Below are 14254 nucleotides of genomic sequence, written 5' to 3' on the forward strand. Positions count from 1 at the left end.
ATTTCATTTGGGCAGGTTGCCATATTGTCTCTGTGGCTGACAGCAGCCTTCAGAAATGTCATGTTTACGTGGAGGAAAAACGAGTTAAAATGCTTCTAGGGATCACTGCATCCTTTGGAGCCCCGTAATATCCACACACATTCCAAGCTCTATAGTACCTGGCTCCTCCAAAGACAGTGTGCCTCAACAGAACTGAAATACCATACAATTGCTTACAAGCCTATTTTCTGAAAGGTCAAGGCAGGAGAAAGGGTTTCCCAGCATTCATTTGGAGTGGCTTCTGTTGCCCTGGCTTTGCCATGCATGAGCAGTGCTGCTGCCTGCAGTGCAGTCTTCTGCCAGCAGCACGCTTACCCGTGCCGTGTATTTCAGCACTGTGAGTGTGCATGCTCCCATACACGTTTCTGTGCTTCCAACCAACGCCCTCTTAGTCATTGGAATTTTTCTTGAAGTGAGTCCTCCCTGCCTTGCCTGCATTTTTCAGCCGGCTCCAATTGTTTGTCGCGACAATGCTACACCTCTCAGCCTGCCCAATTGCAAGTCGCTGACAAGTTTGGCACAGGCAGGATGGCCTTGACCTTCTGCCAGCGTGAGATGAATGATGGGTTGGGTCTGGCCAGTCTCTGGGCTGGGTGAGAGCACTGAGCTGAAACCAGGACACTTCCAGCTTGGCAGAGGCTGGGAACTGATAGAGTGCAGGCATTGAGAAAATAAACACTTCCCATTTACAGAGAGTTCATGTCAGTGCAACTCATTTCTTAGGGCAGCCCTAGTTCCCTGCTTGGGCAGCTGTCAGGAATTAGGTGGAGGAAGATGGCCAATATATTCAAGTGTTTAAAGGCAGGAAGAGAAGTGAGGCCCTCACATCCATCTATTGTAAAGTTGCCACTTTAGCATCCTGAGCCCATGGGTGTTAAATGGGCTGTGCTTAGCTGAGTCATGGAAAAGAAGGGCAAAAACAAGCCCAGAGGTCCTTGTCCTAGCTAGGTTGCCCTTGGGGACTTGCAGAAACAACTGCAAATCCTTCACAGACACATGTTCCTCCTCCTCCATTATCAGCAGCATAGTTCCCACAGTTACCTGCCTCTTACCTTAGTTTAGTGCTCCCTGACACTCACTTGTCCAGCCTGGCATTAAGTTGAGGCTCTGGTGGATCAATAGAGTGCTAATAAATCATATTGTTGGTGTGCATCAAAGGGGTTGTGGATTATTTGTTTCCTCAAAGGCATATAGAGGGTTAGGTGTGGGAGATGATTGGCTGCTGATTCAACCAAGCGGAACACACCTCACCGAGAGCGTTTGCAGGGACTGGGAACACCTTAGCTACTTTGATGAGGCAGAATTTAGCACAAGGACCTTGAATCCTTCTTTGCCCTCTAAAAAATAATAAGAGGGGAACATAAAATACAGACCCAAAGAGTGTCCGTTTCTGCTTGCTGCCTGTCCATGTGAAGCGTTTCAGTTCTTCTGGAGCCAGTACCATCCCACTGTCTGCTTGGTAATCCTTGAAGAAAAAAGAAAGATGCAATCTTTTTAAGCGTTATTTCACAATGGACTCAATTCCTCTTTGGTCTGATTTCTAGCATCCATTTGGTTGCCGATACTGAAAGAGGTCTAGGAGACAATATCTCCGTGCTACTGGAGATGCTGCAGTGCCCAGGTATTTAATGGTGCCTTTCCAAACTGCCCTTGCTTTGGAGTCCAGCAAACATACTGTTAATGCAGATACAGGGTGCTAAAGGAAAAGTGTCTACATGCAATGTGAGGTTCTGGCCAGCCTGTAGTTCAATCCTGTGAAGGCCACTGTGTCTTTCCCACCTCCTATTGCTTAATGCATACAACTCAGTCACTAAGAGCTTGCCCCAACCTCTCACCTATGCCCACCCCTACCAGGACTGTACGTGTGTCCCATTAACTGACATGTCCCCATTTTGTCCATCTGATAACAAGATTTGTTCCTACCAGGGCCCTCTGATGGAAATGTGACTCACAATTCTCATTTGTGCACTGCTATTCAGATGAAAACGTGAATCCAAGGGATTTTAAGTGTCATTCCCACACCAGTGGGACTCAGGTGGGACTCTGGCAGCTGTACTTTGCAGGCCTACTGGAACTGACCACTTTTTATCAGAGGAGTGTTTGCAGCCTATGGTATGGTCAACAAGGATCTGCCAACCTCAATTTGTAAGGCAGGAGGATAACATTTTGTTGCAAGCACATCTAATTTTGGACCTTGTATCAGTAGAACTGACAAAACAGTAACCCCACCCCCATCTTGATTATCCCTCTATATATCTGTCACACAAATAAAAAGAAATACGTGGTGCACCATGTGGCCCAGGAGTCACTTACATTAAATACAAGTGTTTCTTTGATGGGAAGCTCTTCAAATGTCTTTATGCGCTGGTGGGGGTTTATTTTGAAAGTGTTTATGTATCTGTTCAACAAGAAAAGCAGGAGAGTTTTTGGTGAGAGTGTGAAGTGCGTAAGCAGGAAGTGCTGCCTGTTTCTTTAGGCAGTTCCCAGTTGTCCCCAAGGTAGGTCATACAAAAGGGACTCCTTAACCAGACCCCACCCAAACCTCACTCCCCAGTGAGGCACACAGCTGCCCCTCTCGCAATGCCTCAGCCCTGTGACCTGAAGGTACCCCCGTGCAGGGACACTCCAAAGAACTGTCCCAGCCCAGTGGGTGGCTCAGTGGCTGATGGGACACATCTGAGTGTTTTCTCTCATCCAGGTCCAAAACAGGCTATGCAGCGAGCTACCATCCCCATCAAACAAACCCAGTCTTAATCTTGCATGTCTCACCTGATGTTTTCAGTGCTTCCACAACTTGAGTTCGTAACAGAAAGATTTTCATTGCACAAAGGGTCAGATGCAGGGGGAAACCCACTTTCAGTTGTAAATATTGTGCTGAGGGGTATGTAGTCTTTGCCTTCCTAAATGCAAATAAGAAGCAAAAGCGTTATTCCTGAGACCACTTGGCCAGTCACCCCTGCCCTGGTGACAGCACGTGGTTGTGACATTAGTACCTGCTGGACATTTGCTTGCAGCAGGTCACCCAGCTTTCTCACGAGCTCAGAGAACCGGGGCCTGTCATTGGGATTGCTCTGCCAGCAGTCCAGCATGATTTGGTAACTGTGAGGATAAAAGCAAAGTGAGCACTTGGTAGGGTTACAGCTCAATTCGATCTAAGGCAGCGCAGTCACTGACAGCTTGTCAGTGATAGAGTTAACTCCTGAACCTGCCTGACTTCACAAAGATTCTCTCTAACACCACCGAGGCCTCTTCCTAAAACAGTAAACTTTCCACAAAAAAAAAAAAAAAAAGCCACCCAGAAACCAAACCAAAACCTTCCTGCAAGACCCTGGAAGACCACATCAAAAGAATAATTCAGCCAACTAGTCATACTTGCTTTTTTTCATTCCTAATTAACCATTAAACCTTTATATTAAACACCTATTAACTGGTAATGTTTAGGTTAAGGCATCCTAAGATGACTTTTATGAATGTGTCACTTCCTTGTATTGGTCAAGCTGAGCTTTCCTTCCTGCAATAAAATATGTGGAAGAGAAAAAAGAAGTTCTTATCTACTGTCACTAGGATAATAACATTAGCCAATGGGCAATACTCCCAGTTAGGCATGGCTGGCTTGCATCCTTTTCTTCTTCCAGAACTATTTTTTGGTAAGTGTTGCTATTTAGAGTCATGACATAGCACTCAGAAAGGCACCAAGACGCCTACACGTACTTGATTTTGCCTCTAGAGGTAAAACACCCGGGATATGTTCATGTTTCTCAATGAGTTGTTTCACAGGGTGAATGTTCAGTGTGCTTCATGTGCCTCCCTGGGCAAGGTGCTCTGTCCCCCTTCCAGGGCAGAGGGGCTCCAAACTCAGGGTCTCATCTGGACCCCCCTAGGTCTCCAAAAACGTGTTGGCCATGCAGTAGCAGCTTGAGGCTGCACCTGAAGTGAGGGGAGTGGGGACCAAAAGCCAGTGTCATGGTGGAAGGACTCGGACAACATGGGCTGGCAGGCTGTGGGTCCCTGTCACCTTCCTCTGCCATCAGACACTGTGTACAGGAAAGGGTGGACCCTCATTACCCGAGTGATTGCAAGGAAGCTTCTGCTGTCACTTCCTAAGTCAAGATGATGTTAATAATGTCACATTCCTCCCTCACTTATCTGTGTGCACGTCAGTAAATATTAAACCTGGCGAGGAATGAATGACCTTCCTACTCCTCCTCCTTGCTCAGCACCCTTCGGAGCACAGCCCTGGTAGTGCACTGGGCTCACGTCCATGTCCTTCCCTGCCCTCTCCTACCCTGCAGGAGGACCAGGAGGCCAAGATGGGGGCTACACAAGAAAATACCGACGCAGGATTAAGTTGTTTTTCCTTAGGCTGGGCCAGGGTGCTTTTACAGAGACTCTACATTATATGCAAAGCAGGCCTGGATGGAGGTACACAAGGCAAGCAAAGGCATCTTACATCTCCTCGGTCGCTTGCTCTGGAGCTCGCATTCTTGTACCTTCCTTCAGTCTGCTGCAAAAATCTTCATCTATTTGGACTCCAGGGTAAGGAGAGGCACCTGGAGGCAACATTGGGAGAATAGATACATGCCTTGAGTTGGATACTTGTGACCTAGCTGTAACCCTTACACATCTCCCTCAAAAACTTGGGATGTGTAGCACCAGGTTGCAGAGCTGGGGGTCGAGAATGTCCCCTCCCCTGCAAGGTCTGGTCCTGCCAGCTGCCACAGGCAGGGAACTACTGCTGGTGGTGCTCCAAGCCCCAGTCCTTGGAGGGGGGCAAGATCAAACCCACAACTATTTGCTCTGCTTACCTGACCTGAATGGAAAAAATACGCATGAATTTGACTTGAACAGCCAAGTCTGAACTTTCTATTGGTTTGGACTACTTCAAATTCTAGTAAGCAGAGTATTAACAAACCCCAAATGCTCAAAATCACCTTGAAAAAAAAAAAGAAATCTTTGTTTTAAATCACATCACAGTACATTTGCATTGTTTTTCTAGTTTCTGTGTTTTTAAGAAGCAGCCTGATTGTGCTGTTGTTTTGTGCTTTCTTTTTTTTTTTTTTTTCCTATGGACAAAAAAAATCAGGAAAAGGGAGAATGAAAAAAAATAAAAAAAGACCTGTCAGAGAGTTGTCAGGTTCAAGGAGCTGGGGCTTTAAGAAAAAAATAGCAGGTATTATGAAGCTGACCATAAAATCACAAGAGTTGGCAGGCTGACCAACAACACGTATTTAAACTATTAAATGATTGATTGCCTTGAGAATTGTATAGTATTGTTTCCTCTGCTGTTTGCCTCTTTTGTCAGCCTCTGTGTTGAACTCAATTAAGATTCTTCTATTCTGACGGTCATTGTTGTTCCCACTCAGTGTACATCATGTATCCTGCCTTTTCCACGTGAAAGAAAAGGGAAAAAAGGTTGGCGCGGTTTTAATTTCAGATTGCATGCTCCAGTTCATCCTGCGGCATCTGTGCAGATGCTTTTCACCTGCTCTATCCAGTAGCCTGGGTGAGTGGCATGCTGGATCCCTCCTGGACTGAGGGGACTTCCTGGTCTCAGGCTGGAAATGGAAGTGACAGAATTGGATACATGCAAATACCTCTTTGTGTGTTTGGCTCCCTTGCTCCCACAAGAGAAATAAGGAGCTTTTGAGAGATCACCCAGCTCATGGCACTCAGTGTCTTGAATGCTCTCTGTGGCATGGGAGGAGATGCCTTGGGCCTGGGCAGCTGAAGACTCAGGCCCAGAGCTCTGTGTTATCCCATAGAGTTCCACATTCAATAAAAATGCTTTAAAAATTGCTTAATTTTTCTGGTTTGTGGCATCAGTCAGACAAAGCACTGCAACTGTTCTGGCTGTGCTGCCCTGCATACTCTACCGAGGGTTTCAACAGAGAAAAGAGGGAAGCTTAGGTTTTGCTCGTGGCAGAAGTAGGTGGGGAAGTTCTCAAACAGCTGTGCTGTCCATTAAGGCTTTCAGCGTGGCACTTGAGCTTTCAGTGTGCCTTACAAGCATCAAAACTTTTAGTTCACACATGATACTCCCTCTGTCTCTATCCCCACACCCCACCTCTGACTGATTTAAGTCTTTCTTCATTAAACACCTGTCAAAAGATCATTGAAGGTGATGGATGTTTTTCCCCATGCCTCATTCCCCATTCCTGACTCCAGATCCCAACGTGCAGAGTAAACATACCCAAGGAAAATATCTCCCACAGCAAGACGCCATAGGACCACACATCACTTTTTGTATTGTAGATTTTATCAAATATGGATTCAGGAGCCATCCACTTGAGAGGAAGTCGAGCCTGGAGTAAAAGGGACAAACCTGACTATTATTTTCAAAGCCTAAAAGAATTTAATCATAGATGAATCAACTCTATATTGTTATGTAAATAATTACCATTCAACAGGAACCTGTGGGATTTCCTTACAGGCAGTCAAGATAAACCCACACTCATTCAGACACTTAACAAATTGTTGGAGTAAAAGGCTGTTTTTAAAATATGTGTGACACGAAACACCAGACATTGGAAACGTGTCACCAGGCCTTTTCTTTACAGGGTTGTTGGGATATGTAGGAGCAGAGATCTCTTGCCTGTATCATAGAGAGAGGGGAGAAAACCCTGTGTTCAAGCACAGTCATTCTGTGATAGTTTTGGAGATATTCTCAGGGAAATTCTCAGAGCCTGAATTGCAGAAGTACATCAGCAACCCTTGAAGTCCCCTCAGCACAGCCTGTTAGGGTCTCCTGAGGAGTACCCAAGTTATGTGAACAACACTTTCCAGCTAATACGCAATGCTGTAAATCTCAAAAGCTATTTATGGATGTGGGAACGGCTGGCAGGTGGGTGAGACCCCCAGAAAGAGACTGTCTGCGTGACTCCAATGCCCACACCAAATTCCCATGGCACCAGTGGGTGCAGGTGCAGTTTGCTGACCCAGCCTTCATGGCAGGCCTGGCAAGGTGCTTCCTGCCTGCTCTCTCCAGCAGGAGCAAAACAACCACCACGCATGTGCTGGATGCAGCAAGTCCTGCTCAGATCCCAGAAGCACCGTCAAGCAGTGCTTGGACCTGACATGGGAGCAGGGAGGGGCACACACCTTCTTTTGGAGGGACTAGTTTCCTTGAACAAAGTTTACTGAGTAAGGGGGTTATGCTGAGACAGCCAAGAAACGGGTCTAAAAAAGAAAGTATTAATAGGGCAGAGCTGCGAAGCAGTTAGCATGTCTAAGCCTTATGGCTGAGAATAGAAATGCTTTCCAGACCCTCAACACATCTGGATAGCTCATCTTTGCTTTTGAGCTCTCAAGTTCAGGAAATGTGAATGTCTACAGAACATTTTGGTGGACAGTTTGAAATGATACGTTATAAACATTTGGGCAAATAAAAAGCATCTTGACTTACATCTCCTTTTCTCACATAATCAGGATTTTTATAAATATCTCTTGCGAGGCCAAAATCACAGATCTTCACGACATTGTTCTCAGATAAAAGGATGTTTCTGGCTGCCAGGTCACGATGAATGCACTATAATAAAAGTTTCACAATCAAGATGCATTTCCTTATTCCTGCCCACAAATTTCCTGTCTCCCATATCCTTAAAAAAATCATTATTATTATTGTTATTAAGATCAATTTACTTCTTTTTAGAGAAGTTGACTGTAGTTTACATGAAGTTAATGTAAACAGTGGCAATTCTTAAAAAAAAAGAAAATTTAAATCCAGAAAGAGATACATTTTTAAGCCCCTTGACATCTGCAGAGAAAGCACTGAATCATTTGGAGCTCCCCATCATTTGGAGCTCCCATATGTTGAAATTAAGGAAAAACCTACCACACCCAAAAGATCTTTCCCAAATGAATGAGCTTGACCCACTGCCTTCAGTCATGATCCTGTGTTTATGGACTGTGGAGACTTGGATAAACACACTGTTATATTTATAACACCAAGAGGAAAATGGCTCTTCCTTTGGGAGCTCTCCCAAGGAAGGTGTCACTAAAATGTAGACATGATTTCCCCTCCTTCTGCAGGGAAAAATCCTCAGCGCAAAACTCACCTTTCTGGAGGAGAGGAACTCCATGCCTCTGGCCACCTGAAAGCTGTAAGAGATCAAGTCCTCCATAGTGAGGGGCAACTTGTACAGATCATCAGCATCTACGGAGGTAAAAGGTGGGGTTTGTTACAAAAATCACCCCCAGTTATTTTCCCCCTTTCTAACAGACCCCATTACTCCCATAAATTCAGTCCTTACTGTGTGGTATTTGAAGGTCAACCCACTGTCATTGGAAACAAAAATAGTTCTTGCTTTACACCCCGTGCTTTGGACACTGCTGTGTTTTCCCCAAAGATAAGGAGCAGTCAGAAGAAACAATCACACATTTTCCTGTCAGATTTAGTAACCCTGGAAATAATCTTTTTTTAAATCTTCTATCCTCTGGACATGACCCTCTGAGTGTCTCCCACGGATGTTTATTAGGGTGATAAATGAGGAAAAAAATTTCAGGGATGCACAGTATGTTGTAAAAATATCACAACCCATGTAGGGACAGGAAGGAATTAATACCTACCCTCCTCGTCCTCCTCCACATCACTCAGACTTTTATCTTCCTGGAACCCAGAGCTTGCGAAGCTCTCGCTGCTGGTGACACTGGCCAACCTTTGTTTTTTGCTTTCCACTGGCTCGATATCCTTTTTCTCTTTCATTGGCTCTCCTTGCAGAGAGGAGTCCTTCAAACAAACAGAGGAGGAGAGGTGATACATCAGAGCGAAGGAGAGGGTGGGAAAGGAACCGAGTCAGACTGCTGTCGCCTTTCTGCCAGGATAGTGGTCTGTGGTGTGTGTGGGCACATCTCGCATGGGCAGGGGTGTCCAGTGACACTGGCAGCCAGGAACTGGTGGCAGGGCTGTGCTTCACCAAGGCTGCCATGCCCAGAGGCAGAAACATGGTGGTTTGGGAGCACCAGCACATGATTTTGGGGTAACCAGGGCAGTGGGCTATCTCTGATGTGGTAAGGATTTGCAGGGTGTATGGATGGATGTGCCTGCTGGACTGTGGCTCATCTCAGCTTGAAATGAATCATCTGGAAGAGCCCGTTTCACTCCACCAGACAGAGAAGGAGCACAAATGGATGAGTTGGGAAGGATGTGCCCACAGTACAGGTCCCAGCCCTCTCAACATCAGCAATTTGTCCCATGATGCTTAAGGCATCTGCCTCTATGTCCATGTACACTGCTTGGTGTGGGGCTGTAAGCCCTTCCAATGAGGATCAAGAGCACTTGGTGCTTGAAATACAGCTACTGCTGGAAGTGACTCACTCTCTTCAGTGCCTTTATCCAGTACTTTCATCCGATGGTCAAGGATGTGATGGTATAATGGGACACATGCAACACTGTCTGGAAAATGCTTTCTCACAGCTATCTGTAGAGCAGCCAAGATGCCTGGCCATACTCTTGTCCATCTTAACTTTTGTCTTGCCCTGTGACCACCTCTCTTCTCTGTGCATGCTGATGCAGAGTCAAGCCTCCCCCTCATTCCTTCCTGGGAAACCTTCCCAAGGGTGCTGGAGCACTGTGCCTGGGAAGACTGCTCAGCAGGGGTATGTGAGTGACTCCACTCAGGATGGACCCTGCACAGCCATAGTCCCTGCTGAGCATCCTACTTCGATAACCACATGTAGGAGGAGATGGCTGCTGTGTCTCATGCAGAATCCAGCATGGACAGCCGTGGGAACACAGACTCAGAAAAAGCCTTTTGGAGGCGGATGTCATCTGAGTTTTCCCTCCCGCAAAGCCCTCCTGTAAAATAACTCTGAGATGCTGCTGAACTTTTGGCACAGCTGAGCAGAGATTTTGAGACCTGATTTTCTGCATCCAGGCTCCTAAATCCCATTTCATGGATACTTTGAGGATTTTGCTGGAAGTACACAAGCATATAGTTGGCACATTTCAGTTTAGGTTTGTAATAAGAAACATGCCATAAATTTGATTCAGAGGATTTTGGGATGTGGGGACAAGGCTTTAATCTCTTTTCCTCTTGAAAGCCCTTTTCCTTACAAAATAATAAGATTACTTGCAAATCTCCAAATATTAGGGTGTCTTGGGACATGAGGTTTAATTGGCATTATCTCGGCTGTGCTCCCAGCAGTACTGAAATCAGAGGGCAAAACCACTTCCTTTGGCTTTGCTGACACCATCCTCTGACCCCAAGCGCAACAAGAATGGGTTCAGCAGCAGCAGAGCAAGAGGATGTGGGGACACTTTGGATAGGATTCACTTCCCCTCGCTGTGGATGGCTCCAGCCACATTACTCATAGCAGCCTCCTTGCACAGTCAGGGACAGGGATAGACAAGTCCTTTCTTGGCACAACACATCCCACATCAAGTATTAATATAAGTCAGGTGAACTTCACCCCGAAGTAATTTCTCTCCTTTGGTAAAGGAGAGTCTAAGGAGACTAGCTCAGAGGCTGGCATCTATGCTACTAACACTTATGTCAGGTAAGATGAACCCTACCAGGAGCATCTGCCTCCCTTACCTTGTTAGGGCTGAAAAAATTCCTCTTGCTCTTCAGATAGTTTGATAAATTCCCATACTTGCAGTATTCAACAATCACCATCAGAGGCCCTGGGCAAAAACAAAGAAAGCATTCTGAGTAACGTAAAGCAAAGTGGCATCAGTTCTGAGAAGGATACTCTTTCATGCCTGTAACTATAACTTGAGTCCAGAATAACTGGCAACATGTCCTAATGAAATCAAAGGCTGCTTGAAGGGCATTGGACATGTTATCAAAACAATACTGTTTCTGGAAATTAGGACAGGGCCTAATTTTTGAAAGCTGGGTCATGAATCTAAGTCCTGAGAGACCCTCTGTTTCCTCTTTAGGCAGTTCAAACTGGAGTCTCACAGCCCACACACATTTGTTGAACTAAAATAGGTGATATATCTAAAACAAACAATTGCTTTTACTGGCCTTTTGATTTTCTTAGTGTAATACCATGAAGAATTTTACAACAGCTGCCTTGTGATTTGTTGGTCAGATCCAGCAGCTGATAGCTCTTGTTCCCAGCCTTTCCAGATCATGTTTAACTTGAGCTCGAGCAGTGAAGTGAGTGAGATAAAGGACAGCAAGTGGCATGGTCCTATATTCACACTTCACATGCCAATACTAAAAGAGAGTTTAAATAGAGGAGAAGTTTAAGGGCTTCATTAAATGAGTAAAAGTCTCTTCTTATCTTCCTCTTTTTGTTTCACCAACTATAGGATGAGCTCAAATATTACAAGTTAATAACTTGACCTCTGGATGAAAAACAACATGTCCAACTGACTGTTATTGGGAGGTAATCCAAACCCATTTTCAGAGCAGTGCAGACTTTTTTACCTCCATTTTTGGTGCAAGCTCCCAACAAATTCACAATGTTGAGATGATGACCAATGTGGATTAGGATTTTCAGCTCAGTCATCAGTGCTTTGTACTCACTTGCTGTGGCTCCTTCTGTAAATACAAAACAAAAGTCAATGTGAAATGGCAAAAAACTGGTCCTGCTGAGCTTCACTACTCTTGTTACTTTCCATTGAAATAATCTCCATTCCTGGATGTACTTGTTGTATTGATGTTCCTTCTCTATTCCCCCTGCTCAGCATCCTCTCAGTTGCAATTAAATAAAAAGAGTCAGGCACTCAATTTCCTCCCAGTAGACTCTGTTATATTTAGAACTGAGAGAATTTTTTTTCACATGAATAATTTTGAAATTTTAGCCAAAAAAAAATGAAAGAAAAAAGGATTTCAAATTATTACTGACTCTGTCTAGAGGAGGTTTCATTTGACTTGGCTTCAGCTATCTAAGTTTTATATACTAGCCTGAACTAAGTATCTTAAGGAGTCAGTGGAAAGAACAAAGTATTTCCAGAGGCTGATACAGACTCAAGTTTAGCCATCTGTATAGGGAAAAGATTAACTACCCAGTGGTAATGATTGTCCGGTTCTGTCTGTTATATAGGAAACCTGGAGACAGACAGGGAAGTAAATTTTAATTGGTTTTAAAGTGAGGTGACTGCATCTCACCCTAGCAGTCATGATCAATATTAATAATAATAGTAATAGTAATAAAATAAGAAATCCCTCAAATAAACCCAAAACATTTGATGTAGCGTTGAGTGCAACTTTTTGTTCCCTCTGAGCACATTTTTTTCCTGGAGAATTTAATTTTGTTAAGAAAGCAAGGAGAAAAGCATATTGCTTTGTGTAGATCCAAAAGGAGTTTTTCGGTTTAGTGACACCAAGAGCAAGAAGAGCAGTGCTGGGTAAAAAACTCTGGAGCTAGGTCTTAACGGGCTTGGTTTCAGCATCTGAATAGAAACAGTTTTATCCTCGTGTCCCACACAAAACTTGTCATCTACTTGGCGAACCACTATTAGCTTGTGTAGGTGGTGACAATTTCCCTCCATTGCTGCCTTGATGGTGCTGGCTGGCACAAGAAGCCTGCTGACGTACATCAAGAAATGTTGAGCCCGGCAGACCACTCTACCAGCACGTATGTCTGCAAAACAGCTCAGTTAACCCAGGGTCAGGCAATGACCCAGGTGACAGGCTGAAACCAGTGAACACTGAAACCAGGGAGTGACATAGATGGCTATTGACCCACTGCTGCAGGAGGTTTGGACAGGGACCAAAGATTTATTTTCCTCACATTTTCCAGCCATCCTTGCTGCAGGGCAGTTGTTCTTTTGACACTGACCACCAGAGTATTTCTGTGCTTCTGGAATAAGAGATGGAAGAAAGGTTTGCAACCCTCTCAGTTGCAAGTTCTCTCCTTGGGAATGATCCTGTATAGCATGTACCACCCCCTGTGAAAGCACTGGACATACTGCAGACAAGCTTGTTGAGGACAAAATCAAGAGTGCACACCCTACATGATGTACAGATGCCAGACTGTAGGTCTGAAAGTATCTCACATACCCATCCAATGGCTGGAATTGACACATACAGATCTCCTGTAAATGATAAGTAGCATCTGTGAAGCTAGGAACCATTGGCTAAGGTGGATGTATTCAAACTATGCCTGAACAGATTCAACCAAGAGCATCAAGGATCCAAGCCTTACTGGCAGAATAGGGAATGTGTTCTGGCAGAGAACAATACCAAAAGGATTTAGGGATTATGACAGACAAGCAGTGCAGCATAAGCTCCCAGGGTAATGCAAAAAAGCCTGCTGTGATCCTTGTATATATAAACAAGGGAAAGCTAAATACTTGTGAAGGGATGCCACCAGGACTCTGGGTTAGGGAATTCAACCACAGCTGCTGCAGGCTATGACTGAATATCATCCTGGTTGCTAACTTCCCAAGTGCCCTCTTCAAAACAATGGGGTTTTTTGTCCTTTCTGCTCCAATGAGAAAGGTGGCCGTGAATAGCTGAGTATGAACAGTGCTGGCAAATACATTGCACAACCTGGGTGTCAGCATCCTATGCACCATGTGATGAATCTGCATAGGGTTCAGAGAGGACACACCTGCACAACACCACCAAGATTTAAACTGCTGAATGTGTTTAGCTTAATAAAAGGGCCTTCATGATAAAAAATCATTATATAATCTGATGGAGAAGGTTAGAATGAGAAGCAAAAGTCGGGCAGATGCAAATTAGACATAAGGCATGTGTTTTTAACAGTAAGATGATTATTCACCAGAACTAATGACCAGGGAAAACATAAAAGCTTCTGTCCAGGTGTCTTCACATCAAGGTGGATGTCTTATGCTTCAGCTAGACTTCCTTTACAGTCATCAGTATAGGGTCAGTCTAGCATAATGGTCCAACTTTTTACTGTGAATGCAATTTTTATTTCATAGTTCTGCCATTTCAATTGTGGTGGACCTGAAACTTAACTTGTACAGATTTTGGAGGCTTCCGAGAATTATTGTGGTAGGCTCTTGCTTTCAGTAGAATCGTATAAAAAATGAAACACTGTATCATTTTTTCCAAAGCAGCTTTGCAGCAAGATACCTTTTAGCATTTTCACAGCAACTATTCTGCATGTTGGTGATTTCCGAATTCCAAAAGCAGATGCTTGTACCACCTTTCCAAAAGCTCCATGTCCAAGAGACTTTCCTGCAAAGAAAACAAAATGGAGAAATACATTCTGGTAAAAAAGAAATCGTCAACCAATGGCTTCATAGATCATGAAATAAAAAATGTATTCTACAAGAGTCCCATAGGTATAT

At 44.5% G+C, this 14254-nt stretch overlaps 1 protein-coding gene across 1 annotated transcript in view; it reads right to left on the minus strand.

Annotated features, from left to right (window-relative positions):
• FLT1 (fms related receptor tyrosine kinase 1) overlaps positions 1-14254 on the minus strand; it is a 111334-nt gene that overhangs the window by 5294 nt on the left and 91786 nt on the right. Inside the window, exons 18-29 of the mRNA XM_050331215.1 lie at positions 14037-14141; positions 11415-11528; positions 10572-10660; positions 8605-8764; positions 8094-8191; positions 7442-7564; positions 6230-6341; positions 4490-4589; positions 3033-3138; positions 2809-2939; positions 2353-2437; positions 1413-1504 (exon numbers count right to left, since the gene is read on the minus strand). Coding sequence (XP_050187172.1) covers positions 1413-1504; positions 2353-2437; positions 2809-2939; positions 3033-3138; positions 4490-4589; positions 6230-6341; positions 7442-7564; positions 8094-8191; positions 8605-8764; positions 10572-10660; positions 11415-11528; positions 14037-14141 — 1315 coding nt within the window. The remainder of the gene's footprint in view (positions 1-1412; positions 1505-2352; positions 2438-2808; positions 2940-3032; positions 3139-4489; positions 4590-6229; positions 6342-7441; positions 7565-8093; positions 8192-8604; positions 8765-10571; positions 10661-11414; positions 11529-14036; positions 14142-14254) is intronic.

This window comes from Myiozetetes cayanensis, unplaced genomic scaffold (assembly GCF_022539395.1).
Source record: "Myiozetetes cayanensis isolate MyiCay16 unplaced genomic scaffold, myiCay2020 scf5-8, whole genome shotgun sequence".
NCBI lineage: Eukaryota > Metazoa > Chordata > Aves > Passeriformes > Tyrannidae > Myiozetetes > Myiozetetes cayanensis.